This window comes from Apus apus, chromosome 11 (assembly GCF_020740795.1).
Source record: "Apus apus isolate bApuApu2 chromosome 11, bApuApu2.pri.cur, whole genome shotgun sequence".
In the NCBI taxonomy this organism is placed as follows: Eukaryota; Metazoa; Chordata; class Aves; order Apodiformes; family Apodidae; genus Apus; species Apus apus.
Window position 1 is genome coordinate 14021533 of NC_067292.1, and position 27813 is coordinate 14049345.

Consider the following 27813-nt stretch of genomic DNA (forward strand, 5'->3'; position numbering starts at 1 on the left):
TATCGGACCAACATTCCCAATATTTGATGTGTGGTTCTTATAATCTAAGATACTGACACCAGAGGGAAAGTCCTTCCAGTTTTCCATCCTACAGGTCAATCCTGCCTCCCTGTAAGTGCTGTTTGAGGAAATTGTTTCATTCAACATTGACCTTGCTTGAGGTTTTGACCTGGGGCAGCACCCAGAGCTTGGTGTCTGCCCTCCCACAGGTGTAGGGGGGACGGGGCTGAGGGGGGAGCTGATCCTGCTGCCGGTGCTCGGCCGCTCCCTGCGGGGGCTGCGTGTGTGCCGGGGGTGGCAGCGCTGCTGCGAGGGGACGGCCCCGCACCGGCGGGGCGGGGCGGGGCGCGGCGGGGCCGGGGCTGCGCCTGCGCGGTCCCGCACACGTGCGTGCGCCGGCGCCGAGCGGCGCGGGGCCGCGGAGCCATGGGCAAGAGCCGGGCGCGGCGGTTCCGCAGGGCCCCCTTCTCCCCCGCGGGCCCCGAGCTGCGCCGCGACGGGGAGGGCGGCCCCGAGGAAGAGCCGGCCGCGGAGCTGCTGGAGAAGGTGCGGGCGGGAGGCGGGCGCGGCCGCCGCCAAGGCCCGCGGGGGGCGGGGGCGAGGCGGGCGCGACCCCTCCCCAGGGCCGGGGCAGCGGGGCAGCCCTGCCCGCCGCGCTGGGGCTGCGGGGCCGGCGGTGCGGGGTGAGGGGAGGCGAGGGCTCGGCCCTCCCCGGCGGTGTCGGGCGAGGGGCCGGGTGCGGGGCCGTCCCCCCGGCCGGCCGCGGGAAGCAGCCCCGGGGCGGCCCCGGCCCGTCCCTTCTCCGGCGACGCGGCGGTGGGCGGGGGGTGGGCGCTGGCTCCGCTCCCGGCCGGCCCACCCATCAGCTGCGGCCGCTCTCCCGGCACCGGCGGGCCGGGGCCGCGGCATCGCAGCCGGGCTCCCGAGGGGCTGGGGCAGGGCTGCTCTGCTCTGCTCTGCTCTGCTCTGCTCTGCTCTGCTCTGCAGCCCTCGTCCCGGGAGACGCTGCCAAGGAGTTCTTGCAGTGCTTGGTTCGGTCCGCCTCACTGGGGCGTTTTCCTACAGGTAGCCAGAGCGATCAGTTCAATATCCAGACGTAAAAAGTAACTGATAGAAAATCTGGAAAAATAACGTGTGTGGCCATTTGTTGGCAGTGTTCCTGGTTTTAAGGATTACAGACGAAAACTGTAGTTTTAAACTTTCTCCTGCACATGTTTTTTTAAAATCTGAAGTAAAAACCTTGTTTTCCTTTGAGTAAATAAATCCCCTTTGTTCAGATCACATATCTGAAACTCACTGAATAAGTTGCTGCTTGATTATTGGTCTGGACTAACCTATTTATTATCATAAAAATAAGAGAAATATATGAGAAATATACATAGCTGAATAGGTGAGGATTAACTGAAAGACCTCTGTCAGTTTCAGTGAGGGGGGATCTAATGTGCCACTCTTTTCCTCTCTTGCTCTTCATCTGGTGTTTATCTTTTGTATTAGGTTTTCAATTAACTCCATGGCCTTCCAGGGCAGGCACTTCTGCTGTTTTATTATTGTTATGGTTTGCAATTCTTGTATCTCAAGTAAACCTCTGTTATGGTGCCAAGTCAATGTTGTCTTGTGGATGTGGAGAATGTTTTCTCCTTGTCTTTAAAGGGGTGCTTTCAGTCTAAAGGCCATCAGGGTTTTTTTCATGTTGTTTGATTCTTCAGGGTTGTTTTTTTACATTAGCATATGTTATGTCTCGTTATGCATCCTTGATAGTATTTCCCACGCAGATTTCTTTGCATTTCTATTAAACATGGTAATTAAAAGTAGATATGAGGTCTCACCACTGCCAGCTAGTGTCAAATCTGTGTGGGAATGATGTCTCTCGTAAAACACCCAGAATAGTATTTGTCTAGTCATATAGTTAACACCCATAACCCAGGCAAAGTTTTATAAACTTCCATGGAAGTTAAAAGCTCTTTATTCCATTTAGGAGCAGTAAAACAGGAGCTACAGTGCTGGGCCTGCAAATCAAAAGGCAGACCAGCAAAACCTTGCAGCTGTCTTTTCCCTCCCCCCTCATCTGCCCTGCTTGTGTCTCCCCAGCTGCAGCACCCAAGTGCTGAGGTGAGAGAGTATGCCTGTGCCAGTATTTCCAAGCTGTTGCAGCAGAAGCAGGTCATCCCAGCCTTTCTGCAGAGAGATGTTGTCCGGTGCTTAGGACCCTTGCTGATGGATCACAGCTTAGCTGTCCGCGAGACAGCTGCCGGTGCTCTGCGGTAAGCAGGTGTCAGTGTCCTGTTGGAACGAGGTGCTTCTGGCGTGGGCAAGACAAGAGTGGGTTTCTGCTGTTAAAAGCCATGAACTTGAATGCCAGCTCCTCTTGTTTGAGCTCCATTTTGTCTGCATCAGTCAGACTCCCCAAGAGAGGGGCCTTTCCTGCTCCGGCAGCCTGCCAGGCTTTCATGTCAGGACCAGAGTTTAAGGGAGCTAGTCCCTTTTTGTCTACTCCCAGTAGAATGTGCTGCTTTCCGTTCTTATGTTTGGGGACAGAAACAGGTTGTATGAAGAAATATAGGTAATTTGAGAGCAACTGGCCTGGCATTTTGTGTCTTGATAACACTGCAGGAGTGGTGGGTTAGAGAATGCACATAGCTGGCTTTTTGAGAAACTTGTGTTGAACAGTTCTGTGGACAGGCCTGCAGCTTGCTGTATTTGTACAAAAACATAATGCTAATACTTGTTAACATACATGTTGTATCTTACACTGTGTAATACCTGACAGAAGTCATGTTTTAGTACAGATAAACTTTATAGCTCTGCTAGACAAGTAAGTGAAATTATTATTATTTTTTTTCTGGCACTACAAAGGTAGAAGACTAAAGGTACTAATTAGGCAGATTGATTTTAGAACAAAATGTACTGTAACCTTTAGAGAAGAAATACTGAATGCAGGTTTTTTGAAACATTCCTGATAAGTATTGTATCTGATCAAAAACATTTTTTTCCCTCAGGAATCTGAGTGCTTGTGGAGGATTTGAAGTCTGTGATGACATGGTAACAAAGGACATCATGACACCCCTTGTTGCACTCCTGAAGGAGGTGTGCTTATTTTTGTTCTGTTTTTAAAACTGATCTAGCCCTTGAATTATCCAACTAGAAATAGTTTAATTTTTGTAGCCATTCTCAAGATAGGGTATTTGAAAGATCTTTAAAAGAAACACAGTTTAGTAGGTTTACTAGTACAAAAATTATTCCAGAGATTTCACAACACTTGCTTCTGCCTCCTGAGCTGCTGACTTGGGTCTGTGGTAAAGTTTGCTGCCTAGGATGATGGTTTGGATCTGGAACATCAGTCAAAAACAAGTCTATTCTGTCAGTCCAGCATTTATGTTGCAACATTACTCTAGTGAGGTTTTTTGATGCATGGTTTTGTCTAAATGAAAGCCTGGATTTACAGTTGCACGGTTACTGCTATTGTAAAATAATCTGTACTGAACACCTATTCTTTGTTTGGTTCAGGTGTTGCTATGCAGTTTGGAAACTGAAATGAATTCTGTCACATTCCGTCTTTGAATGAGCAGTCTTGAGCAATACCTTCATTTTCTGAGTATTTCTTCCCCATTTGTAAATATGGGTAGTAGCATTATTGTGACACACAGCAAGATATTAGCTGAATTAATCTTTGTGATTAGAAAGAACTGTTTAAAATTGCATACAGACTGTATTAGCAAGAAACAGCATTTCAGCTTCTAAAATTGTTGGTTCTCTTGTTTGGTTGTAGTGTAGCACTGGACTAGATGCTAATCAGCTCTCTCCAAAGAAACGCAGAGATATGGACAAAAATTATATTGAAGACATAGCCAACGAGGCTATTAATTTGCTGTGGAATGTATGGTAAGTGCTGTGTTAATACTGGCCTTTTAGAAGAGAGAAATTATTCCTGATAAAGAGTATGGTAATGGTGGCAGAAAAGAATTTACTGTTGTTTCTTGGGAAGACATACTCAGTTGCTGATACTTTTATAAGTGAAGGATTTTAAAAGTGCACAAGTCTTAGGAAAGCGACAAAATTTTTGTTCTATAGGTTGTTCATCCTAAGTTCTGATACTATTTTCTGAATGTCATAGACTCCTGTACAGTTTGGGCTGTGGGGTCTTGCATGCAGTTCCTGTAGATCCTTATTGTTATTGAGGAGATGGAGAAATTTAAATTCTGATTGGTGGACTTCAGTGTTCTGAGAGTACGAGGAGGTGGTTTTACTACTTCCTTCCTCTGCAGGTCATCCCAGAAGTTAATATTGAATGTGTGGGCAAACTATCTCTTAGTGACTGAGGCACTGATAAAAATTTACCTAATTATGTGAGAAAGAATGTGAGTACTTTAATTAGTAGTTTACATTGGAAACAGAAGGTGAAGGAAGAGAAATGGCAACACTGTTACTAGAGAAATTGCTATAAACATTGAAGCAATACAAGCCTGTTCTGAAAGTTCTCCTTGAAGTTTGTGTTGTTTCTCTTTGTTTTGTGGCAGCTCTTTATCATTATACACTTTGGTCACAGGATTTTGCTTTGTACTGTACAGCATTTCAATGAAGCTGCCTTTGTGTATGGACTGTAGCTTGAGGCCTTATTTGTAAATTGATTTTTTAGGATTGGAATCTAGAACAGTACAGAAACTGCTTGCTCAGCATCTTACACAGAAAACATGACCCCTTGTTTTAACTGACTCAACAATCTTTGGTCTTCATTGTTTTTTATTGTTTTTATAGACAGAAGTGCTTTGGAGCAGGAAGCATAATCATTGTGTGCTATAAATCACTTCAGTATTTTGAACTCTGTGGCAATGACTGTGAAGTTCTGGCTTCATTGCTGTTTGGTACTGATGAAATTGGGGCTGGTGTTGATTCTGAGACATAGTATTTTCAAAAGTAAATTTTTTAAGACCTTTAGAGCCAGTTAGGTCCCAGGTCTTTTTAGCTTGAATTTGTCTTGTATTAATATATTTAGTTTAAAAATGGGAGTAGCTGTGAAAACTTGAAGAAACACAAATCTCACTGTTAGATAATTAAAGTAAATGCTGCATGTAGCACTGATTTAGCATACATTGCTGAATGCTAAGAGCAGTTGTCTTCTGTAGTGACTGATTTGATGTGAGAGGCAACAGCCCACTCTGTTGCCAGGGGGTTTGTGGATGAAGTCTTCCATGGCTGCAGAAAGCCCTGGGCTGGCTTGTAGCCCCCAGCTATAAGCTGCTTTTCATGCTCTGGCTGGCTCTGTCCACATGAGGCTGTACTTAGGCTCCCAAATAAACTCCCAAATACTGTGTGTGAGGAAGCAGCTGGCAGAAGCCAGCTTTCCTTAAAGGTGTCCAGGATATTGCAGCCTCTTCTTTTTATGTAGAGTTGATCATGACCTCGAGAACGAAGGATAACTCTGACTAATGTGTAGTTCTTGAGTAGGTTTTTAAAATATAATAGTGTATAATCTTTTCTGTGCACTAGTGAATGCAACAATACTGCAGTATCCATATTCAATAAAGAAGGATGTCTGGAGGCTGTGTTACATTACATGAAGAAATTTTCCACAAATGTGGATCTGGCTATTTCAGTTGGTAAGTGATAAAAAGCTGAGATAGGGATTTGAAGTTTGGGGTTGTTCTGTTTACTGTATGAATTTTAACACTGGTGTCACATCCTCTCAGTGTTGTTTAAACTTTACACTGAATGTGAGACTTTGGATTCCTTTCTGAAGAGCACATCATTCAGAAATTGACATCTGTCGTGCTTGTTTTCAGTCCAAAGGAAAATGGCTTATTGGTGGTTACACATGAAGAAAAAAATTGTGGAAAGCAGGCTGTAGGCCAAGGCTGTTTTTTCATTTTGTTTTCTGGTTTTGGTAATGAATTTAATTTGTAAAACAAAGGACATACTGCATTGAAAAAAGCCCGAGCAACTATTGCTTTCAACCTGTTTTTATTAATAGTGTTGTTGTTTTCCCTAGTCAGTATACAATGAAGAAATTTAATTTTGAGTAATTGATGTTAATATGGCTAGGTCCATGTCTGATGTGGTGCTGCCTTACCTGTTGTATATGCAGGTTTCTCAGAGAATGTCTTCTAATTTAAAACACAGTTTGTGAAGGACAGTGCCATACAATTACAACATGATGCTGCATGAAATGTTTTACTGTGTCTGTTTCATTACTCCTGCTTTCAAGAAGATAATGCTTTCTTATTAGCAGAGTGAAAGTACTGTTTGGTTTGTTAATCATCTTTGTTGCTGTTCTTGTTCACTGCAGCAAACTGCTTGCAGGCAGTGACGGAAGATAATCCAGATCTTCTTTCTTCATTCAATGCTTCTGCACATCAAGTATTGGAAACTGTGATGTTGTGTCCAGAGAGCACAATGAAGCATGTCCTTCTGAGAACACTGATAGCAGGTATGATGCTCGGGGGCATTCCTTGCTCTACAGGTAAAGGAGAGTGGGATGACAGAAGGCTTCATCCTCTATGCTGTTATCTGGATAGTCAAAGCCTTGTAGATAGTTCATGAGGTTATTAGTGTTTCTTGGGATTGGATTTTGGAGTAACCAAATATTTGCAATGAGTTTTAAAAATGTCTTAAATGCTTGATTTTAGAAATCAGTGCCCCTCAGTGTGGTAATGTGTTTTAACTGGTCATTTGGTTTTCAACAGTAAAGTGAGTCAATGATGACTTGTAGAAGAATTGTTTTGATCTTAACAGGTGTAGGTTTTTACCTTGCATTCTTCTTTCCACATCAAATGCTCAGTCATGGAATTTTTTTTTTATACTGGAGTATATACATCAGTTTAATTTTCAGAATCCTTAGGAAATTAATACCTCATGTGGATTTGTTATCACAGGTAAAAAGTATTGCCAGGATAACTTTGCATAAATGTTTTGTATATCGTTACATGCTAAAATTTGCTTAAGTTTCAGATGTGGGCATAACATAGTTATTACAGTTGAGCATATTAAATGCTAAACAGAAAAAAAAATACAAATCTGTAGACAAAAGACTTAAAGACTCATACTGAAATATAAGCACTGAGTGTTTTTAACTAGTGGAGACTGTGTCCTTAGAAAATACTTGGCTATTACAGAGCTGGGAATTGAGTATTTTAACAGACTTGTATATTTCAACTGTCTTATGTTTAGGCACTATCTGGAACATCAAGGACACCATTCCACCAGGCAGCCTGGGAAGCATGGTTAATGCAATTCTGAAGGTTTTTTCAGAATCATTAGCAATAGATGCTGGTGAAACAATTATTCGTATGAATGAAGCTGAAAAAAACAGGTTAAAACTCCCTGCGGAGGCAGAAACTGAGGAAAACATGAGTGATGTTATAGACAACTGTGCTTGGAGTGAAGATGACATGGAAGAAACACCAAAAGGAAAAGTCAGAAGAGAAAATGACGTTTCAGACCTCCTTCCAGTAAGTGTGGCTGGCTGGCTCTTGGACAGCTTAGTGCCCTTGGCTGAGCATTAGCCAGAGTAGCTGGCTCTGTGTTAGTTAGAAGTCCCAAATTGTGTGACTGTTCTTGCTAAAACTTCAAAGTTGTGCTTGGAGAATATCATCTCAACTTACTCAAATGCAGGCAAACTGCAGGGCACCTCAGGAAAGCCTGTTTGCATTGTCTTTCTCTAGTGGAAGGCCTTGGCTCATCTGATGCTTCTCCCTGTGGCTGGTGCAGGAATTTCTGAGTGAGTCTTTGGATGGTTGTAACCCTTCAGTCAGGAGTGGAGGTGGCTCAGAGTTTAACCAAAGCATTCACTGTTGCCTACATGAGATGAATAACAGAAATAGTTGCTAGGGCTTTAGCTAACATTAGGTAATCTTACCTGTTACAAATTCAGAGCAGGTGGAATTTCTTGAAGGAGAAGTTTGTTCTGAAGCAGCCAGCACAAAGGTAATGGGTTTGTTTGCCTCTTGGTTTTGTTTGCCTTTTTTTTTTAACAGGGCAGGATGAGAAGAGGAAATGGCTGGATTGTATTTTTAACTGACAGCCTGAGTACTTAAAATTGCTCTGAAATGTTTAATTTTGTTTTACAAAATGAAATTTCATTCATATTTTTCTTTTATAGTCTGATAAGTGGGAACTGAAAGAAGTGACAGCTTTACTGATGGCTCAGCAGACTGCTCTGGAAATCATTGTCAATATGTGCTGCAGTGAAGGTTTGTAGAAATCTCTTTTCATTGCAAGTGAGTGGTGTGGTGCATTTTGTTTCTAGAATAGGTTGTGTTTACTTCGCTGTTTGGTGATCTTAGCTTTTAAGGGTGAATACACATAGGCTTGTTCCTGATACCCTGATTTTTGGGCAGACTGGATTGTAAGTTCTATTACTATTTTAAGGGTTTTTTTCCTCATTTAAGTAATTTCTGTTGCTTACACATTTCTTGCATGATACTACGTGTGCCAGCATTTATGAAAAAAAAAACAAAACACTTGTGCCAAAGAGAGATTTCCTAAGAAGTATTAGAGCAAATTCTTTACTCACTTAAGAGTGTGGCCTGAATGTTCATCTGATCCAATATGTGTGTGAATCCTGTTGCAGGGCTGGGGCATCAGTTTTTTAGAAGTAGATAGATACTCTTAATTTTGATTTAGGTTTGATACAAGTGTTGCAAAAGAAGGAGAGACAGCTTTTGCATGCACATCTGCCAGCAATTCAGATTTAGACTGTTCAGAGTTCCACCTTTATGAGATTTTTTTGGAGGAAAAAGAGTGTTACCCTGGGGAAGTGGGAAGCAGATATTCTGTATCTTCTGTGAACTCTTGCACTCAGTTTTGGTTGCTTTTCTCCAGATCTTCAGGAAAACAAAGAAGTTATTCTCAAATTCTCTTTAAAATGAACAGGAAAAAAATAAAAAAAAACAAACCCAAAGTGTTCTTCCAAAACCTGAAACTTGTAATTGCTAGTACAGTGTGAGAGCCTGATTCAAAAGTAATTGTGTAGGAGATACTTTCTAAGGAAATCTTTCAGGTTCTAATAAAATCTGCAGTAATATCCAGATATTCCCAATGGTGATTTTTTTTTCTCTTACAGCTCAAGGAAATTCTGCACCTAGTATATGAAGCTCCTTTCATAACTGCATTTTTCATCTAATGAGCTGTAATTCATAAGCTCTCCCCTTTAATTGGAAAATCTCTTGTGGATAAGCTGCATATTCTGCCATTCACTCAGTGTAATGTAAGGTTGATTGTGTTGTATTTCACTACAGTGCTTTACCCATTCATGGGCAGACAGAAACATTCTGTGTAGAAATTAAGAGGAATCCAGAGGCAGCTGTTCATTTAATTTTCAAGTTATTTGAGGACTGAAATAGCTTTAGCCATTATGCTGAGTTCATAGAAACACTCAGCTTGCTGCAGAACTGAGGGAAATAACCAGGCTGGCAAGAGATGTGTTTTACTGAACGCTGGCTGGCATTTGGAAGCAGCAGAGTGCTCTCTACGTAATGGGGATATGGGAGGGAAGCCAGGAGACTCCAGCATTGCTGTCCAGTCTGTAGTGTGTAGATAACCAGTGCTAGTTTTAAGATGGGATTACCATTGGAAATGCCGCTATATTTCCAAGAACGTTACAAGAAATCTGATCTTAGTTGTGGGCTGATGTCCAGAGTCCAGTTCCTGCTCTGCCCTGGTCACTCACTGTGAACACAGGACAACTGTTGTCTTTCTTGTTGCTGAATTGCATGGTCAGCTCATATAGTTATGATTTAATTTTCAAAGGAGGATTTTGTTCACTTTGCTTTCTAAAGATGCAGATGGAATTTTTTTGGAAGAGGCAAGAGACTGAAATGAGGCTGTCTGCTTTGTTTTCATGCTTGTGGCTACTGTGGGTAGATAAAACATACAAAAGTAAACTGTTTTCTCATGCAAAGTCTGTTAACACTAGCATGTTATGGCTGTAGAATTAATTGGTTGTTACCATAAGCAAAAGAAGATGCCCACATGATAAAGTTGCCACAGCCTGGAGTTCCTTTGCATCAGATAAACAGTAGTCATCACCTCCAAACAAATCCTTAAGCTGCTGCACAGTGCAGGTGAAATGAATTCATTTAGGCTTTTCTTGCTGTGCTTTAAGTGAATGGATTTATATTTTGCCACAGAAAAAGGGCATGTACCATAATTACTGTAGTACCTGGATCTCACGTGAATCTGTCTTGTCAGACAAAATTACTTGGGAGTGAACATGATATTTTTTGGTCACAGTAGTTAAATATCCTGACCTATGTACACAGGCAGAGCTTTCACCTGTCAGGAAGGAGGATCAGTCCAACTTGTAGACTTAGGACTTAAGTAAACACCAGTGTCTCACCAGTTAAAATGTAACCACGTTTAAAACAACTTTAGATAAATCAGTGTAAACCCCGTGGACATAGAAATATCAGTTTAAATATAAATTATGGACTTGGCTTGTGCTTGTCAGGCCACGTTTGCCTTAAGCTTTGAACAGATTGTTCACTCTGCAGTAGCTGTGCTTGTGGGTAACCTTACAGATCTTCTAGGACAGTATCATATAAATATATCCTACTTCAGGTTTATAACTATAAAACTAGTTTAATTTACTTAAAGTAAGTTGCCTGAAATGGCCAAGAGAGATGATCTGGCTTGTTTTTTGTTGTCATTTCCTTTCAACTGGCTTTGCTATGGTGACAGGAGCATCTTCATCCAGCCAGTTGGTGCTCAATCAGAGGACATCTGTCTGTGGCTTCAGTACTGCCAGAAGAAACCATTGCCTTAAATTGATTGCAGTTAGTAAACAAGTTGAGTTAAACTGTTGTATTTGCACACTTGAATCTTCCTCAAAAAGTAAAATGGTATAATCCAATTTAAAATCTTAGTCAGTGCTTTATGAAATGCTTTTTTTTCTTCTATACGTTTTCCAGTATCTTTAAGTGAAGCATAGTTCATTTCACAGAATGAAGTTCCTGTGTATGAAGAACCTCTCTCATACTTGTTGCTTGAGTGAATATAAAATAGATTTATATTTTTTTTTAATCTAGTTAAACACAAGTATTTAGAACTGTGGCATTGTGGCACTTGGTTTGTGTGGACTTCATAGAGCCCAAGAGCCTAAAGACTGCTAAACCAAGAGCTTGAGTCAAGGATAACTGAGGAGTAGGATACCTGTTGCATGAGTGCTGTTACATTTATAAGTCTGTCTTCTGTTCTCAGATCCCTCTGATGAGGAATGGGAAGAACTCTCCAGCAGTGATGAAAGTGACTTGTTTATGGAAAACTCATACAATGAGGGGAATGGGCTGCTAATGTCACCTCTGTGCCTCTCTGATGAGGTCAACTCAGCATTTCTGAACAACCTCATTCCAAAGAAGGTACTGTCTTTGATTTCATTTCCAGCACATGGTACCATCTTTCCTTTGTGCCTGGTTTGTATCCCAGATTAAGCAAACCAATTATCCCAATCCATCTGGAGAAAAGGAATATTTTTAAAATCAGTTTAGCTTCACTATTTTTTGGCCTAGATGTGGAGCAACATCACATGAGCTGTCTCAACCTAAAAAATTTCTTAATGTAACTAGGAATAGAAGGTTCATGTGCTTCAGAAATGTGGTGGTGTGGTTTTGGTTGTTTGTATTTTTTAAATTTGACTTTTCCAAAATACAAGGGTTGTTGTTCCTTGATTTGGACATGAAAAAGATGACCTGCAGAAAGAAAGGAAACTTTGAGTAGAAACATGACTGCCAGATTTCCATGTTAGCTGAGTGAGATGAAGTAATGTATAGGGATGGCAACAGTCAGCACTAAAAAGTGCAAGTTCTCTTTTCCATATTTTATACAGTATCTGAAGTACGACATTCGACACAGATGAGAATTCAGATGTTTTTGTTTCAGAATTGTTTTGTTCATTCTTATTTGGGCTTGTAAAGATGAAGTTTGTCTTTTGAATCAGTCATTATCCTAGTGCAGCAGAGTGGTAAAATTCTGTCCCAAAATATCAAGGAGTGAGATGAAAATGTTCAAGGCTTTTTATACTTTCTAGCATCAAAGTTTTGGGTGTAAGGTCTTTAGACTTGCTGCTATCTGAAAATTCTGTAGCAGAATCTGTAAGAAAGAGGGAAATAAAAAGAACAGCAGAGACACAGAAAATCACCTTTTGTTCACTACAGTTAGACACTTAAAATATATTATGCTAAACCAAGTGTATAATTGCACCATTTGAGCGATTGAGGAGATTCTAGCATTTTTATGAGGTGAGACACTTATTACCTGGAAAGCTTTGAAATACATAGTTGGAAGTATCTGTTTGACATAAAGCTAAAATTTTAATCTTCCCTGCAAACACACCTAAGAAAAAAAAGCTTCCTTGCTAAACCTTTCTTTTTCCCCTCCCCAGATTCTTGAAAAAACTGCTTTTCCGAACAGTGTTGCTCTAGACATCTGTATGCACAATCCATCTTGGAAACCATTAATCAAAAAGTAGGAACTTCATTGTCTCTTAATATTTTTCATGTATATTCAGTTGTTTTGGAACTCTTAGAAGGATTATCCCTCTTGGGTTGCTTTTAAGATCTGGACAATGGCAGATCTGATCCGTGATTTTGAATGAAGAGATAAAAATGTTTGTGTACACTGCATATTGCATCACAGCCCTGTGTAATTTGAGATTCATCTTTCTATTTCGACATCTGTTCTCAAAAATCTGCTAAGTGGATTTTGTTTGTTTGTTTCAGACTGAATGCAGTGCAGTGTAGAGCTTTAACATGTCTTCATAGCATTTTGTTAGTGTCAGACGTGGATTGTCTTGGAGGAGCTTCAGCACTTCAGTCTCTTGCACAGCATCTCTCACAGCTGATCTTTTCTAAAACAGGTAAGATGTTTAGTAAAGAGGGCCTGCTGACCTATTTTGTATAGATACAAGGAAGCCATGTATGTTAAGTTTCAGTGCTATTTCATTACTAATTTTATCCCTTTGGTCTTTCAAAAGAAGGAATGTCAGAAATGTGCTGACAAAACAGTGTAGCCTGATAAGATGTGTTTATCCAAATTGCTTCTTGAGCAAGTATGCTCCTAATCCAAGAATATGCTTTCCATCTGTGTGTGTTTGCAGAAAGTCACTAAGTGGATGATCCTGCCTTGCTGTGTGATACCAGAACTGTTTGCTTGATCATATTTGTGACAAAAACAATTTTTTATCAGTCAGACAAGCCATGAAGAAGACAGGAGATTTTCATTTTAAATGTGCTAACTTGCCTAAATAGACATATGAAAAAAAGGGTATCTCACACAGTCTTTCACATCATTTTTTCTAGGAATATTATGAAATGATGGCAAAGGTGGTTGTTGCAATAATCTCCAGAATGTACATGCTAGTTCCAGTAGGAAAGATAGTGGCCACCTTGTCTTCAGGATGTGCTTTATGCGTATGATTGCACATTGAAAATATACTTGAATAAGAAAATGTGCAAAGTTTTTATGGCTGAATGTTGAAGCTGTTTAACTTCCTGTTATGATGGTGTTCGATACTGTGATGGTTTCCCCACAGATCTGCTGGAATCAGTGTTGTGGGTGGTCTAGTGTAGATAGGCAGCAGTTAGCATTTCCAGCTTCCTTCTGTAATCTTACACATTGGATCAGTATCATTCCAATTATACCATTGGGGCATTTATGCAATGATCTGCTTCACTCAGACTGTTCTGATAATCTGGTTTTGTTTTAAGGTCAGTAATGATGGTTTTTCAGAAAATACGAGGTATTCTTAGAGCCTGGAAAAGCCTGCCCACTCTCAAAATTGTCAGAAGACATTTTTCCTGATACAAATCTGTTGATGTCTAGCATATGCATGGCTTTCTCATTTCTAGTCTCTTAGAAGCTCGAGAAGCTCAATTTTCTTCCCTTCCTTCAAACATCTTAATTTGTAGCCACAAATGAGTGTACGTAGTTCCTCTTTGCTCTAGTGCGTAGTATGACACTGCATTGATGATTGAAAATGCATCTGGCTGCAAAACACTTTTTTCTCTGTCATTGAGAGCATGTGATCAGTCTATGGGAACATTATTACTGAGAGCTTAGTGCTTGAAAACCTAAAATGCAGGAAATGAAAATAAATATGAAGACACATGCAAGGAACTTCACATAAAATATTTGCCTTATGCTTTAAGAGTGGGACTTAAAAGAATTCAGGGTCCACTTGTAATAGTCAGAAAGTTCTTAGATGAAACTGGAGATGTGGGTAGCTGATGACAGAGGGTGCTAATGAATTAGTTTAATGGCCCACATTAATTTTTGTTAACATGCCATTTTTTTTCACAGTTAAAGGGTATGTAATGGAAACTGCCAGAATGAGTTGATAACAACATGTGGTTAGAAGGAATTCTGTGGTTTACAGGGTGAAAAAGAGGTATATAGATCTAATTGCTTCCATGGGAAAGAAGAGATACACATGAAATCATCAAGAGTTTCTGAATCTGGAGTAGTCCAAAAAATAAAAGCATATTAGAGGAAAATAAAAAGCTTTAAGAAATGCAGATGATGAGATGATTGAAGATGATGGCTGGCATTGATGAATTTGTAATTAAACAAGGATAATGTAAATTTCTGAAAGGTTATTAAACCCTGGAAAACATGCTCTTTATACTAATTGGAGAGAGTCCAGTGTTCTGGGCATCTAAAAAGCCTGCTTAGAAGACAGAAGGAGCTAAAGTCCAGAGTCAGCTGCTGTAGTTTTCTCGGTTCCTGTGTGATGGCTTCCATGTGATACCAGTTTTCAGGCTTCTGTTCTGACTGCAGTGGTTTGTACCACACATTATGTCACACAAGTGTCATAACCAGGGATGTGCCTGCAAATGAGGACCAGCTGTGGTCTAACCTCCAGATGCAATTTATATTGAATTCAAACAAATCACTATGGTTACAACCTGCAAAGACCAGGTTCTGCAAGTCTAGCTCTTCCTGTTTGTGGTAGTACCTGGAGGAACATTTACGGGATTAAAGAATTTTTATTTCTTTGTTTCTTGTATCCTTCACCTCCCTGTTTAACTTTTGGCTCTGGGTTCAATTCTTTGACAGAACTCCTTACAGACACGGAATTCCTGGAAGCCATAACCAGTGCTTTAAGGGCTCTTCTACAAACAATGGCATCAAAGAACATCTCCCAGGTAAAAGCCTTCAAACTCCTGCTCTAGTAGGTTCAAATCCATGTGAGATTGTGCTGGAAAGTTCCTGAAACAAAACTATTTAAATGAAGTGCTAAATTTCAGTAACTGTAACCAGTGAATTCACACTTTGTATTTTTCATGCACCTTAAAAATAACATGTAAACATGTAAACCTCCTTAACATGTAAACATATGAAAGGGTTTTCAAAACCAAAATAGCAATAAGCCACAGATAGTAACTTTAGGAGATGGATATAATGAGAAGCATTTAGTAAATAAGCAGCTAGAAATGTAAAGTCTATTTCCTGATGTCACCTAGTTTAAGCTGGGTGTCTTTCTGGAATCTTGGTTGGACATGAATTAGCTCAATACAGGAATGAAGTACAACAGTTTGTTATACAAGTCATAATATTAGATGATCTGTTGGTCCTTTCTGGTTTTAAACTGAAAACTAAACTTCTATACTATAAGTTGTAATGAGTTGAAAATAACTATTGAGCTGGGGAAGTTTGTGAAAATCCCTTTGAGCCCAGATCTTTTTCCTTCAGCTTCATGACAGCTTTGGTTATGTTCTGGAAGAAGCAGCTTAAGAAGTTGAAAGGGAGAGTTTAACTGTTTTCTTGCTGATTGCATTTTCAGAGTTCATGTGGTTTAATAAGGCAGGTCTTGGTTTCTGTGTTACACATTTGTCTGTGTTCTGTGAAAGCAAATGATCTGAACGTCATAATTGAAAAATTTCATGAAAATATAAATATATCTTGTAATCTTTGTTACGTTTTTTTCTTTCCCCCTTGCTGAACAGTGTATGACTCCTGAGCAGCTGTTGGCTTTATGTGAAGCTGGTATTCACAGCAGTAATGCCAGTGTCAGAGTGAACGTAGTGAGCATCCTTGGCATTTCTGGCAGTGTCCTGGCAAAAGGACAAGATACAGCTGAAACACTAAAGGTGAGGAGGCAAACTTTGCATTGCAAGCCTACGACAGTTTTTATACTTCTTTCAATTTTCTTAAGCATTGCTGGAAAACTCAGATTTTCTCTCTTTTCAGATGATTGGAAAATTTCTTCTTGAGGTTGCTATGAAGGAATCTTCTCTTGTGGTAGCAGGGGAAGCCTTGGATGCACTTTTTGATGTATTTGCAGATGGTCAAGAAGCAGAAAAGGCAGCGGTACAGATCAAGTTGCTTCCAGCACTGAAAGAATTTCAGCCAGTGTTCAAAATGAGGGTAGGCATCAAATGCAGCCAGTTCAAGGTCTCAACAGACCATGTGGGTTCAAGCTTTGACATTTGGGCTGCTAAAAATGATAATTAAGCAAGAATGTGTGGCTTTATAAGATGATTAAAAAAAAAAAAAAAAAGCAAGCAAATAGTTGTATTCCTGATATTCTGCTTTAGAGGAAAGTAAATACACCTACTTTGCAGTTCATGGAACCATCAAGGGTGCATTGCAACGTCTGCATTACACCATCAGCATTATTGATGCCCAAATCACTGTGTTGTTCTGAAACCCTTTAAAAAAAACTACACGTCTCTGGAGGAGATCAGCTAGACTCGGGGGAGAGAAGTCCCTTCTGAAGTTACGTTGACATCTTCTTTTTTGTTTGTTTTTAACTAGCTGTAGGTAGACATTTTTGTTCTGTTGTTGGTTAATGGAAAATACAGAATAGATGATCTATTTTAAGATTCACAAGGCCAAAATTCCAAACTGTAATTTTAAGTACAGCCTTATCTTAAATGGGGAGTGACCTGCAGAATGTTATTCCTTTAGTCAGAAGTATGAGGAGTGACTTTCATACTCTGAAAGCTAAGCATAGGTAGATATGCAAGGTCTTTCATGTAAAAAGCTACAGAACATAAGTGCATGTTTCAGATATATGAGTGAAACACTGTGCTGAAGTAGTCAAATTTTAGGCAGAGATGTATAGTAAATTGACTTGCAGGAATAATTGCTAGCTGTGTATGTGCACACAGGGACAAGCTGGAGTTCTGTCATGCAGATGGAAGACATATCCAATTACTATAAATTTCAGGTGATCTGATATGAGAAACTTCTCCATTAGTAAAGTGTGGTTTTTTTGCTTTTATAGGTACGAAAAGAAGGAAAAGGCCACTATAGTACAGATCAGCTGTGTGTTCTTGACAACGTGAAGATGAATTTGAGAAGATTCATTGCATATCAGGAGACACTAGGGAAAACCCCAACCTGAACCATCGAGGAACTTTAAATTAAGGTTTTCCTTACTGACTAATGTTTTCCAAAAATATAACTGTTTTGAACTTCTAAAATTTCTTGAGCAGAGCAGTTTTGCTTTCATGTTAATACTGCATTTTTTATGTTCAGTATTTTTATACTTCTGGATTGATGCAATATGAAAGTCACAATAGCATAAAAAACCAGAATGTACTTTGAGGTTAAGTGTTAGCAGTGATAAGAATGTGCTCTAACAGCCCTGAGGTCTGTATGTAGCACCACTGTTGCTGTTTAGAAATCCTCACCTATCCTGGTGGAGAACTATCATTGCATGAAAAAATAATTTAGAGAATATTCTCAGTTATGTGCCAGATCAAGACAAAAGTTTAAAAGCTCAAGATATTTTTCAGGGAATTGAGCAGTGACTGAATGTTCATATTTGCTATTTACTCTTATTTCTAGAACTGCACAGGCACTTATGGTGAGCTACCCAAGAAAAGTGTGTGACAAATATACAGATGTCTGTTAGCACTTGGATCTGTTACTTCATGAGGTTTATCAAAAACTGTTTCAGATTCATTTATGATAAGTTCAGTATGATTGCTTTTTTCCTGTGGAAATCAGTGTAAGAGGATCCTACCCTTATATGCAGCTCCCTGATTTTACTTTATTTTTATTGGTATTTCTGAAAATCAAGTCTCCTGGTTTACTTTCTTCCTTGTAGTTCTACATCAGGATGAATTTGAATTCAGGGAAGTAGTAAACCTAGTAAGTATTTTTTTGTACTGAGGTATTATCGAAAGTAACTTTATAATGGCTTAAAAATAGCTTTTTCAAATATTTGTGATACTTGAAGCTGTAAAATACAGAAGCTATTTAAAAAAAAATGTCACGGATTCATGAAGATTGAAAGCTCTGGGTTTGTTTCTGTGAATGCAAACCCTTTCATACACCTTTTTTAAGGAAAAAAAACCCACAACCAAACACAATCATTTTGTTATGCCGATTTTTTAAATGGGAGGTTTTCTCCCCCTCTTCTCTTAAGATGCTGCCTTAGCAGAGACATCCAGGTTTTGGCAAAATCTTGCCCACGGTATTAGACATGGAACTACAAAGACCAAATTTGCTCAGTTTGTTAGATTTCAGTCTCTTGGATTGGAAATAAGGCTCAGGAACTGACTGGTTTACTTGTGAATGACTGACTTGAGGAATTCCTGACTTGTGGTATTTTGTGAAGTGCAAGAAAAAGTGAAAAATGAGTTTAAGCAGCTATGCTGCCTGGAAGTTCTGTAGTTGTTACTACATTGCAGAAGCTGGATAAACTGTGTGATGTGATGCCTGCTAGTCAGATGAGTGAGAGTGTGGGATCAGGAGGGCTCAAGGGCCATTGAGCCTGGCCTGGGGCAGTTCTGAGGAGCATGGAGCAGTTGAAACATTATCCTGGGATTTGGCAGGGGCTGGCAGCAAAGAGGGCTGGAGTGGGACAGCTGAGGAAAGAGTAGCTAGATGGATTATGGTGTAAGACTGCACAGTGCATGGATTTTAATCCTGATGTTATATTTGCTGTACACTGCAGATAGTAAAATATTATCCTGATAAAAGGCTTTAATATTTGTTTGTAGCACTTAAAAGAACTTTCACACGGGAAGTTCTGCTCTGATTTTCTGGGTGTTACACTGAGCTGGGGGATGATCTATGTTGGAAAGCATCCTCTGCTCAAAGCAAGTCTTACTTTGGTGTCATGTAAATTGTGCTAGGCCTTGAGCATCTCCAAGAGTGCAAATCTGGAAGTCCCACAACTCTGAGCAGCCTTTTCCAGTGCTTATCTGCCCTGACTGTGAACACTTTTTTTTTTTTTCTTTTTCCCTTGTATCTAGTAGGACTTCCCCCTGCTGCAAAATGTGCCCTTGTCCTTTGACTGCACATCAGCAAGAAGAGTCTGTCTCACCTCCTCTTATAACCTAAATTTACTAGTTGAAAACAACAATTACATTCCCCTCTTCTCCAGGCTCAATAAAACCAGCTCCTTCACCCTGTCCTTGTGCATCATGTGCTGCAGCCCTGTAACCATCCTGATGGCCTTCTGCTTGACCTGCCCTACTGTGTCTTATACTGGGGTGTCCAAAACTGGACATGGTGTATTCCAGCTGTCATCTCATGAGCGCAGAATGGAGGGAAGTAATCGGCTTTCTTGGCCTGCTGGCCATGCTCCTGCTAGTGCAGCTCGTTTTTTGTTGGCCTTCTTCACCTGAAGGGTGTACTGCTGACTTCTCTTCAACTTGTTATCCACCAGGACCCTGAGGTCCTTCTCTGCAGAGCTGCTCTATGCAGTCTAGAGCTTGCTCCACTTTATGGGATTACTCTGTCCCATGTGTAGGACTTTGCATTTTGTATCAATTGTAGCAGTCAGAATCTGGTTCCTGGGGACTGTTAGAGCAATGAAGTATGTTGGTTTGTGTTTAGGGATTAATTTCTTTAGGTTACTAATGAGAAGGAGCACTACATCTTCAAATAAGAATCTGAAAATTGCAGGTAAATATATAGAAGGACATCCACTAGAAAATCTGTTTTTCTCGATATAATCTATCAGACCCTGTTTTTTTCCTTCAAGTGGAAGACTGACTGTCATTTAGATCTTAAAGTATTCCAGCAGTAGAAATGCATGGATGTTCTTTTTTTCCTATGCACTAACTAGTTGAATGTCTTAAAAAAATCATTAGTGTCATAGTAAGACAGGTGCATAGTATGAAACATCACTTGTGGAAGTATATGGGGTTTAGTGCTTACAGTAACTGCTGCTACCTTCTGGTACAGACCATTCCTAGCTAATAGCTGGAAGAGAAATAAGGACGTGCAAAGACATTTTGGTTTCTTGGGAGTTTATACTGAAAGAGGAGACTGGAACACTTCAGTGGGACTGTTTGGCTGAGGGCATGAAGCACTGACAAGCCTGTGACTGTCCCCAGCTCAGCAGATATGTGTGAGGTGATAGAGAGGTAAGCTGTGGCTCCTGGGAGGTGTTTTTGTTGTTTTGTTAACCTCATTGCTAATATTAATGAAGCGTTTATTTGTGATTTCCTAACATCACATCTTCTAACATCTTTGCCAAATCAATGGCCCTTGCCAGCAGCCCATTGCAAAATGAAACCTTTTCTTTTCCTTTGGCATTTCTATGATGTTACAGTTAGCTAATACTAACTGGCCATCTGTGTATTTTAATGGCCATACTTTTATTTCACTCAATGAGAAAATCTTACTCTATCACTTGCCTAGACACAGGTTTAGTGCAACTTGGTCTCGGTGTGGCTGCATGACAGGTAGTAATTTTATATTTTAGAGAGCACGTTCTACTTGTAAGAGGCAAGACAGAAGTTCCTAGGAAAAGCATGGAAAACTTTTGAAGACTTTTTTCTATGGAAGACAAGGCAAGTTATCAGTGATTTAAAGCAGTGTTACATCAGGGCCTAATACCAGATGAGATTTATAAGTACAGAAGAGCTAAGCTGTAAGATTGTAACTATAAAAGTTGTTCTGACACAGTTAAGGAATTTTAAGGCAGCAGCAGAAGTGATGACGTTGTGCAGATTAAATGTTTTGGGGACTCTTTTGGCACTGGTTAACTTCAGTTTAGAGTAAGCTTGAGGCAAAGACAAGATCCTTGACAACCCACGAAGGCCAAGTCATATCTTGAAGATACTTGGAGAGTGGCAGAAATTGGGCTGATCTAGACAACATGCAGCATAAGTAAAGAGATTTTAAATAGATGTGATTTTAATCAGCGTAATCACACAGATAAGACTGGTGTTAAAACAGGTATCTGAAACTGAATTTCTTTACTTAATACTGGTCCCTAAGGCATCATCTGTCTGTCCTTCAGTTAAAAAACTGCAATCCTTCGAAAGCGTGGATGGCTTCTTTGTTTGTCTCCCTGTCTGACACCTAGAACAACAAAATCTGTCTCCAGATTGACATTTTATACCAAAATAGCTGCTGAGTTTAAGTTGGTCTGTGGTATTGAGTAAAGAAGGCTGTGTGCTCCCTGCCCTGGTCAGGAGCAGTAGGACTGGTGGCATTTGCTGCTGCTTCGGCCTCTGCAGCCTGCAAAATGTGGAATCACCAGCTGTGTAGATAAGAAGTTATCATCTCTGTGTGGTTTTATTTTTGCTCTCTGTGAAAAGAAACAAGTGGCAAGATTTAAATAAGCATTTTTGTGAAGTACTTTTCATACATCGTGCCTTGACATTCAGGAGATGGCTGTATGCCACCTTACAGCCAATAGCTTAGCTGCTTGGAGTCTGTGGTGTCTGCTGATAGTGGGTTTTTTGTACAGTATGTTTTTTTTAAAGATTGTCGCCTTAGAGAAACACAAATACCTCTTACCAGTACTACTTGGCTTGGCTTTACATTTGTATTTTGAGAGAAAATATTTTTAAAAAGAGAGCACAGTAAGATGACAAAAAGAGAACTGTGACAGAGAACAAGTTAATTTAAAATCTGTTTGTAGTTTAAGTATTACAAATGAAATGGATATCTTGTGGAGTATTAACATCAACCAACCAACTAAAAATGTGCATAAACCCCAGTTTTGTTTCCGTACTAATTTTCAGTAAAAGCATTTCCAGAGGCTTGGATAGAAATGTCTAGGCTTACACTTACTGTTGCAAATTCAAATTCAGGCAGTGGTAGTGGTTATTAAAAATAACGTAATTGTTCCTTTCTGGCAGAGATGAATTGAGCAAACAATCTCAATACAGTTTGTGCTGGACATTGTTAAGACATATAGTATTAGTGTAACTGGCAAAAACTGAGAACTCTTGACAGTCACAGCAGATTAAGGAATTTGAACTTTTTCTACAAGAGCTGAAACATGGTGAGCCTTTCTGTTTGAAGAATTTTTTACTTGAGTGCTGGGGGTTTGGGTCTAATTTCCAAATAAATTCAAACAGTTAACTGTTGTACCTTCCAGGAAAACTAGTATGCATTTAGGTCACTTGAATCTCCTTTTGTGTCTGCATTATTTTCCCAAGTTATTTGTTTCTGTGAGAGGCATTTTGTCAAACTTAATCCAATGACCACATAAAAACATAGGTTGAGACTTGCACTCCAAGGATATGGTAAGATGTTTTTTTTTTTCCTTTCAGATCTGGGTTTCAGGAACCCCTTGAGTTACTGTCACATCAAGGGCTTAAATCAAAGTGCTTGTGAACTGGAATAAGATACTACTGTAGAAATCTGTACTCTGTAAGAATGATTGTGGCTGCTACTTGCTCTCCACACAGCAGAGGGTCCTGGTGCAGCCCTGGGCTTGTGAGGCACTCCCAGAAATACCTGTACCACTTTTCAAGATGCATTGGGATTTCAGTGTGCCTTCTCCTGGTTTTGTGTGTTCCTTTTTGGACAAAGAAATCCTTGCGAGTATTCTTTATTTTCTTCCTCCTCTGACAAGATGATGTTTTGTTTTTGAGCTTTTAAGGAAAATTGCATTGGCCTCTTCCCTCCTCCCTGCCCCATTAGAGGAGAGTAAAAGGCACTTAGAGAACTTAACTGAAGAATGGCTGACTCGGCTGAAAACAAATGATATTTCTAAACTTCTTCTGAAAAGTTATCTTTCTTATTAAATAAAAGAATTAAAAGTTCAAAATCATGACCAAAAAATAACTTTGACTTTATTCAAGAGGGGGAGGCACCTGTTGATTTTGGGGTGGGTTTTTGCTGCTGCCCACTCCCCCTTTTTTTTTTTTCATGATACCCTGTAGGTTTACTCCCTGATCCGAAGCCTCTGTGGTATCACACCACTTGTGTTGTCCTCACTTTATTTGCCTGGGACTAGGGCTGCTCCTGAGGAATCCTGTGTATTAATAAACCTCACTCCTACAACAACACTTATTCATATTTATGTGCTATGAGTGTAGAATAAGTCACTCTTTTTTGCAGAATTAGCCTTTTTTTGAAAAAAAAAAAACCCCGAACAACACAACCCAAACAAAAAACAGATATTTTTTTTTTCTGTTCCTGTTACCTCCTTAAGGATAACGTGAAATCCTTTATTAGACTTATGCTCAATTTTCTGTGTCTTGGTTTTTAAAAGAAGTTTGTGAATGGAAACACTTTTATTTGCATTTTTTATGTCAGAGGAACATGAAATTCCTGGTACCACCCAGCCCTCGATGCAGTATGCTGGAAACTTTCTGGCTGATATTAAAGATGTTTTAAGGCTGTAGCATGAAAACACTAAAACCGAATCTGACCAGAAACGCTGCCGGTTGCCGGGCGGTGATGTCTCTACCTGCAGAAGCACTGGCTGTGACAAGCCTGGCGCCTGGGCTATCCTTGCCGCTCCTTCGGAGCTCAGTGACAGGCAGGAAGACTCTGTAATAATCCCCCCCACAACCTGAGGGGAGTGTAGCGGCAGCTGCCGGTGCAGCAGCAAGGCAGCGCGTCCCCCGCAGCCGCCGCACGCCCGTCCCTCACGCACACGGGCCCGGCACACGCAGCGCCCCGCACGCCCCGAGCAGCCGGACCCCCCGCCCGCCCTCCCCGCCGCCCCAGCCCGGCTTCCCCCGCACCTGCCGCCGGCGGGCTTGGGGAGCCTGGGGGACGGCTCGTCCTCCGAGCGCAACCCCTGCCTGCCGCTGCCCCGCAGCCCTGGAGAGCCGGCCCGCTGGGCTCCGCCGGTTGGGCTCCCGGCAGCCCGCGCCTCGCTGAGGGTCGAGCCGCCTCGGGACCGGGACGGTTCTGCCACGAGAGGAGCCGCCGCTCCCCAGCGCCCCGGCCGCAGGGCCGGCAGGGCGGCAGGGGGGCGAGGGAAGGCCGGGACCGGCGGCTGACGGGCCGGGGCAGGGCCCGGGGCACGGCAGCCCCGCCGCCCGCCCCGCCGCCGCCGCCCCCTCCATTGCGCGCGGCCCGTGTGCCGGCCCGGCCGGGCCCCGCCTCGCCGCGCTCGCCAGGAGGGGCGGGGGCTGTGGAGCGACGGCAGCGAGCAGGCAGGCGCGGAGCTGCCCTTCCATAGGAGCCGCCATTAGCGCTGGGACCCGGTGACAGGGTCTCGGCGTCGGCGGCCGGCGGGGAGCGGAGGCAGCCGGGGTGGGTCCCCGTTTGATGGATCCCCGGATCGCCTGGTTCCAGCCAGAGCAGCTCGGCCCCTCGAACCGCTTGTGGATGCAGATCTGGGAGACCACGCAGGGGGTCCGCAACCTCTACTTCCAGCAGCAGCAGCAGCAGGAGCAGCAGCAGCAGCAGCAGCAGCAGCAGCAGAGCGCCCCCGCCGGGGCCGGCCCGGCCTCCCCGCCCGGCATGTACCGCGCCCCCCGCGCCGACCCCCAGCCCGACTTCCTGCCGCTCGAGAGCGCCAACAACCAGCACAACCGCAGCCACCACCAGGCCTCGCCGCCCCCGGGGGCCGCCGCCTGGGCCCGGCCCGCACGGGGGGGGCCGCCCGCCGCCGCCGCCGCGGCCGCCAGCAACAAGAGGAAGCGCGACAACAAGGCCAGCACCTTCGGGCTCAACTACAGCCTCCTGCTGGGGCCCCCCGGGCAGGGCCGGGCCCCCGCCCTGGGGGACGAGCCGGCCGCCCGGGCCCAGGCTGGCCTGGCTGAGCCGCTCTACACCGGCACCCCCTGGAAGAAGAGGAACTACAGCCAGGGAGTCGTGGGGTACGCGGCTGCGGCGCCGGGTCGGAGGGCGGGCGGGTGAGAGGGCAGCGGGCAGCGCCGGGCCTGGCCCCGGCCCGGCCTCCGGAGGAGGAGGCGGGGGACGGGGCCCTCCCCGCCCCGGGGCCAGCGCGGGGAGCGCGGCCGCACGCCGGGGCCGGGCGGCGGTACCGGGGCGGCCGGCGCGGTGTGGCGGCGGGGGGCGCTGGGCCGCGGCACCTGAGGCGCGGCGGCGGGGCGCGGCCCAGGCCCGGGGCTGGCGGGCGGGCGGGCCGGGCCGCGGGGGCAGGTGGGGCGGTGGGCGCCGGGCGGCTGCCCGGGCTGTCAGCGGTGGGCGCGGGCCGCTGGGGAGCCCCGGCGGTGCTCGGCGGCGGGGCAGCCCCTTCCTGCGCCGCGGCCCCGAGCGGCCAGCCCTCCGGGGCGGCCGAGGAGCCGGGGGACTTCTCCGGGAATAAACGCATTTGGTGGCGGCGGCAGCCGGAGGCAGCGTGTGCCCGTGTGCGTGCGGCTGGGGCGGGCACGGCTGGGGCGGGCACGGCTGGGGCGGGCACGGCTGTCCGCAGGGGACGGGAGCTGCTCGCAGGCTCCTGCTGTCACCGCCGGTGCACGTGGGGCCTGTTCCACGCTTCTCGCCCGGTACCGCGCCTTGCTGCCGAAGCACAAGCGTTCCGCTGTCACCCCGCCGCTCGCTTGGCGGGTGTCCTTTGCTTTTTGTCGTTGCTGAGGTGTCCGATGCCGCCGCTGCTGCTCGGGCAGCTGCGGCGGGGCCGGCGGGGCTGCGGCGCGGGGGGAGGCAGCACAGGCACCCGCCCTCCCGGCCTGAGCAGCTTCGTGCTGCGCCTGCAACACAGGCGTCGTAGGAGCTGTAACTTTAAAAAAAATAATAGTTTGCTGCTGTTAAAAGAAAGTGTAGGCTGGGTAATTACCTGGGGAGTCTGTTTTCTCAGACCTGACAGAGAAGGTGTGCACACATGGTGGCACTTGCCCTCAGAAGCGAATTTGCATGGATGTATAGAGTATTATGGATTTCAGTATGGGATTATTAATGGTTTCATGGATCTCTTGACTGTGGAATGCACGTGCTGATCTGATTATTTTGTCTGTAGTGTTTTTGTGTTGGCTTAGGTCTCATCAGTCGGTGTTGCATGAGCCCACAGAGACTGAGCCAAGGCAAACATCTGTTTACCTGGAAATGGTTCTGAGCCCTCCTTCTTCCCCCCCATTTTTAAACACAAGGATGGCTTTTGATATGGGTGATGCCATGGATAAAAGCCATTTGGTAACTTCTGTGGCTTTAAAATTATTGGTTTTTAAGTTCATGCTTTTCAAAATGTAACCTCTGCCTTGACCTGTAGCAATACCACTTCTCCCTGTGGTAAGAGCATGTTGATGTGGGTTTGACTTGTTAAGTATGGATTTCTGATGGGGTGTGTGCAGGTGTAATACCCTTTCCAATCCTGCCCTTTTACAAACAAGTCTGCCTTGGTTCCAGGGTTCAGATGGTGAAGGTGACAATTGAAGGACCAGAAGAGGTCATTTTAGAAATTAGTGATGATTTTGGTGTGTCCGTTTTTATGTGCCCAGCTAGTACCTAAGAGTCTTTCACCTCCCTCCCACTGCGAGCATTGACCTCTTTGACTTCCAAAATCTCTGTTCTGCAAGATTTGTCAACATTATTATTCAGATTTGCTGGGCACTTTATAAGACAAACTTATTGCCTCTGGCTCCCAATTTTCTTGTACGCTCCCATGTTGCCTTTACTGCTGGGGTTATAATAATCATAAAATGACACTGCAGAATCGTGTTGTTTTGAAGTCTGTAGTCACTATACATTGGAATCTTCTGTAAGTTTCTCCACACAACTTAAAAGTAATGTATGCAAAACATACCAAGTACTGCGTTTTTGCAGTTTAGGTTTTGGACTCTGTTTATCTTCTAGCTTGTTACTTATTTACTTGAAGATTGAGAGAACATTTTTAGGAGTGTCTTTCTCTTTCCGTCTTGTAAGTCCATAAATCTTTTCCCTATGTTGGAGATGGGGGGAAGGGTCAGCTTCAGTAAGACAGTAATAATGACAACAACTGTACCAAAGTTTTCATGGTGGTATCTGTTACTAGAGTAGAATTTTGGTTGAATCAGTTTCAAACTCCAAGTGGAAGGAGGTTGTGGACACGTACTCAAGTGTGTTGGTCTACATTTGGCTTGACTGTCTAGTTTGTGGCTTACATCTACATGATGCTGAGGTTCTGTTTTAGGTACTTCCTTTGCTCAAAGCAGAGTACCTGTAGCTTCTCTCTGAGATACATCCCTACATTGTTTTTCCTAAATCATGGAAGTGAGCGGTGTTTGCTTCTAAAAAAGCTACTTATTCCGAAGGCATTTAGAGGCAGTTGGCTAACAAATCTGGAATGAAAAATTTTGAAGACCATTTCCAAAAGGAGCTGAGGCCTCTTAGGAAAGCACAGAAAATGCTTAGGTCTTGTGAAGGTTGCAGTGTGACTGACTGGCTTCTGGCAAGGCCACATGCAGCTTCCCTGTGGTGTGCACTGAGGTGCTGCCATTGCTCCTGCATACAAGTTTCTTTTTTAAAACTGTTGTAAGGCATCTCTCTGGGGTCTTGAGACACTGGACAGTACTGAAGGATATAGTCGTTTGTAACTTAGCAAATGAAGTTGTTGCTAAAGTAAATATTTTGAATTATTTCCAACACGAATTCCGAAGTATGTGTTGACTAGTTCTGATAGTTACCAGGGAAAAAACTTACCTGCTGTTCTATTACAGGATTACTTGTGTGTTAACAGGTTCCTTAATTGTTTTGATGCAGGTTGTGGAAGAAATAGTAAAG

At 43.0% G+C, this 27813-nt stretch overlaps 2 protein-coding genes across 4 annotated transcripts in view; both read left to right on the top strand.

Annotated features, from left to right (window-relative positions):
- The first annotated feature begins 387 nt into the window (after positions 1-387).
- Positions 388-22960, top strand: HEATR3 (HEAT repeat containing 3). 3 transcript variants are annotated; one of them, XR_007890570.1, is made up of 16 exons: positions 388-546; positions 2089-2261; positions 2997-3084; positions 3767-3879; positions 5485-5594; positions 6281-6421; positions 7162-7442; positions 8093-8183; positions 11191-11348; positions 12371-12453; positions 12708-12844; positions 15043-15131; positions 15933-16076; positions 16177-16353; positions 17216-18087; positions 22461-22960. XR_007890570.1 is itself a non-coding variant. In XM_051629460.1 (16 exons), exons 1-15 carry the CDS (start codon positions 427-429, stop codon positions 17333-17335), a joined length of 2025 nt encoding a protein of 674 aa, XP_051485420.1. In that variant the 5' UTR covers positions 388-426; the 3' UTR covers positions 17336-17359; positions 22461-22960. The 3 variants fall into 3 exon arrangements, 2 of the variants coding, with proteins under 2 accessions (XP_051485420.1, XP_051485419.1); XM_051629460.1 differs by having other exon boundaries at positions 17216-17359; XM_051629459.1 differs by having other exon boundaries at positions 17216-22960.
- A 1342-nt stretch (positions 22961-24302) lies between these two features.
- Positions 24303-27813, top strand: part of TENT4B (terminal nucleotidyltransferase 4B) — a 38724-nt gene continuing 35213 nt past the window's right edge. Inside the window, exon 1 of the mRNA XM_051629440.1 lies at positions 24303-24971. Coding sequence (XP_051485400.1) covers positions 24418-24971 — 554 coding nt within the window. The 5' untranslated portion in view covers positions 24303-24417. The remainder of the gene's footprint in view (positions 24972-27813) is intronic.

Coding starts and splice junctions, on each gene's coding strand:
- HEATR3 (XM_051629459.1), top strand. CDS start 427: ATGGGCAAGAGCCGGGCGCGGCGGTTCCGCAGGGCCCCCTTCTCCCCC. Junction 3,085..3,766: donor TTGTTGCACTCCTGAAGGAG/GTGTGCTTATTT, acceptor GTTTGGTTGTAG/TGTAGCACTGGACTAGATGC. Junction 3,880..5,484: donor AATTTGCTGTGGAATGTATG/GTAAGTGCTGTG, acceptor TCTGTGCACTAG/TGAATGCAACAATACTGCAG.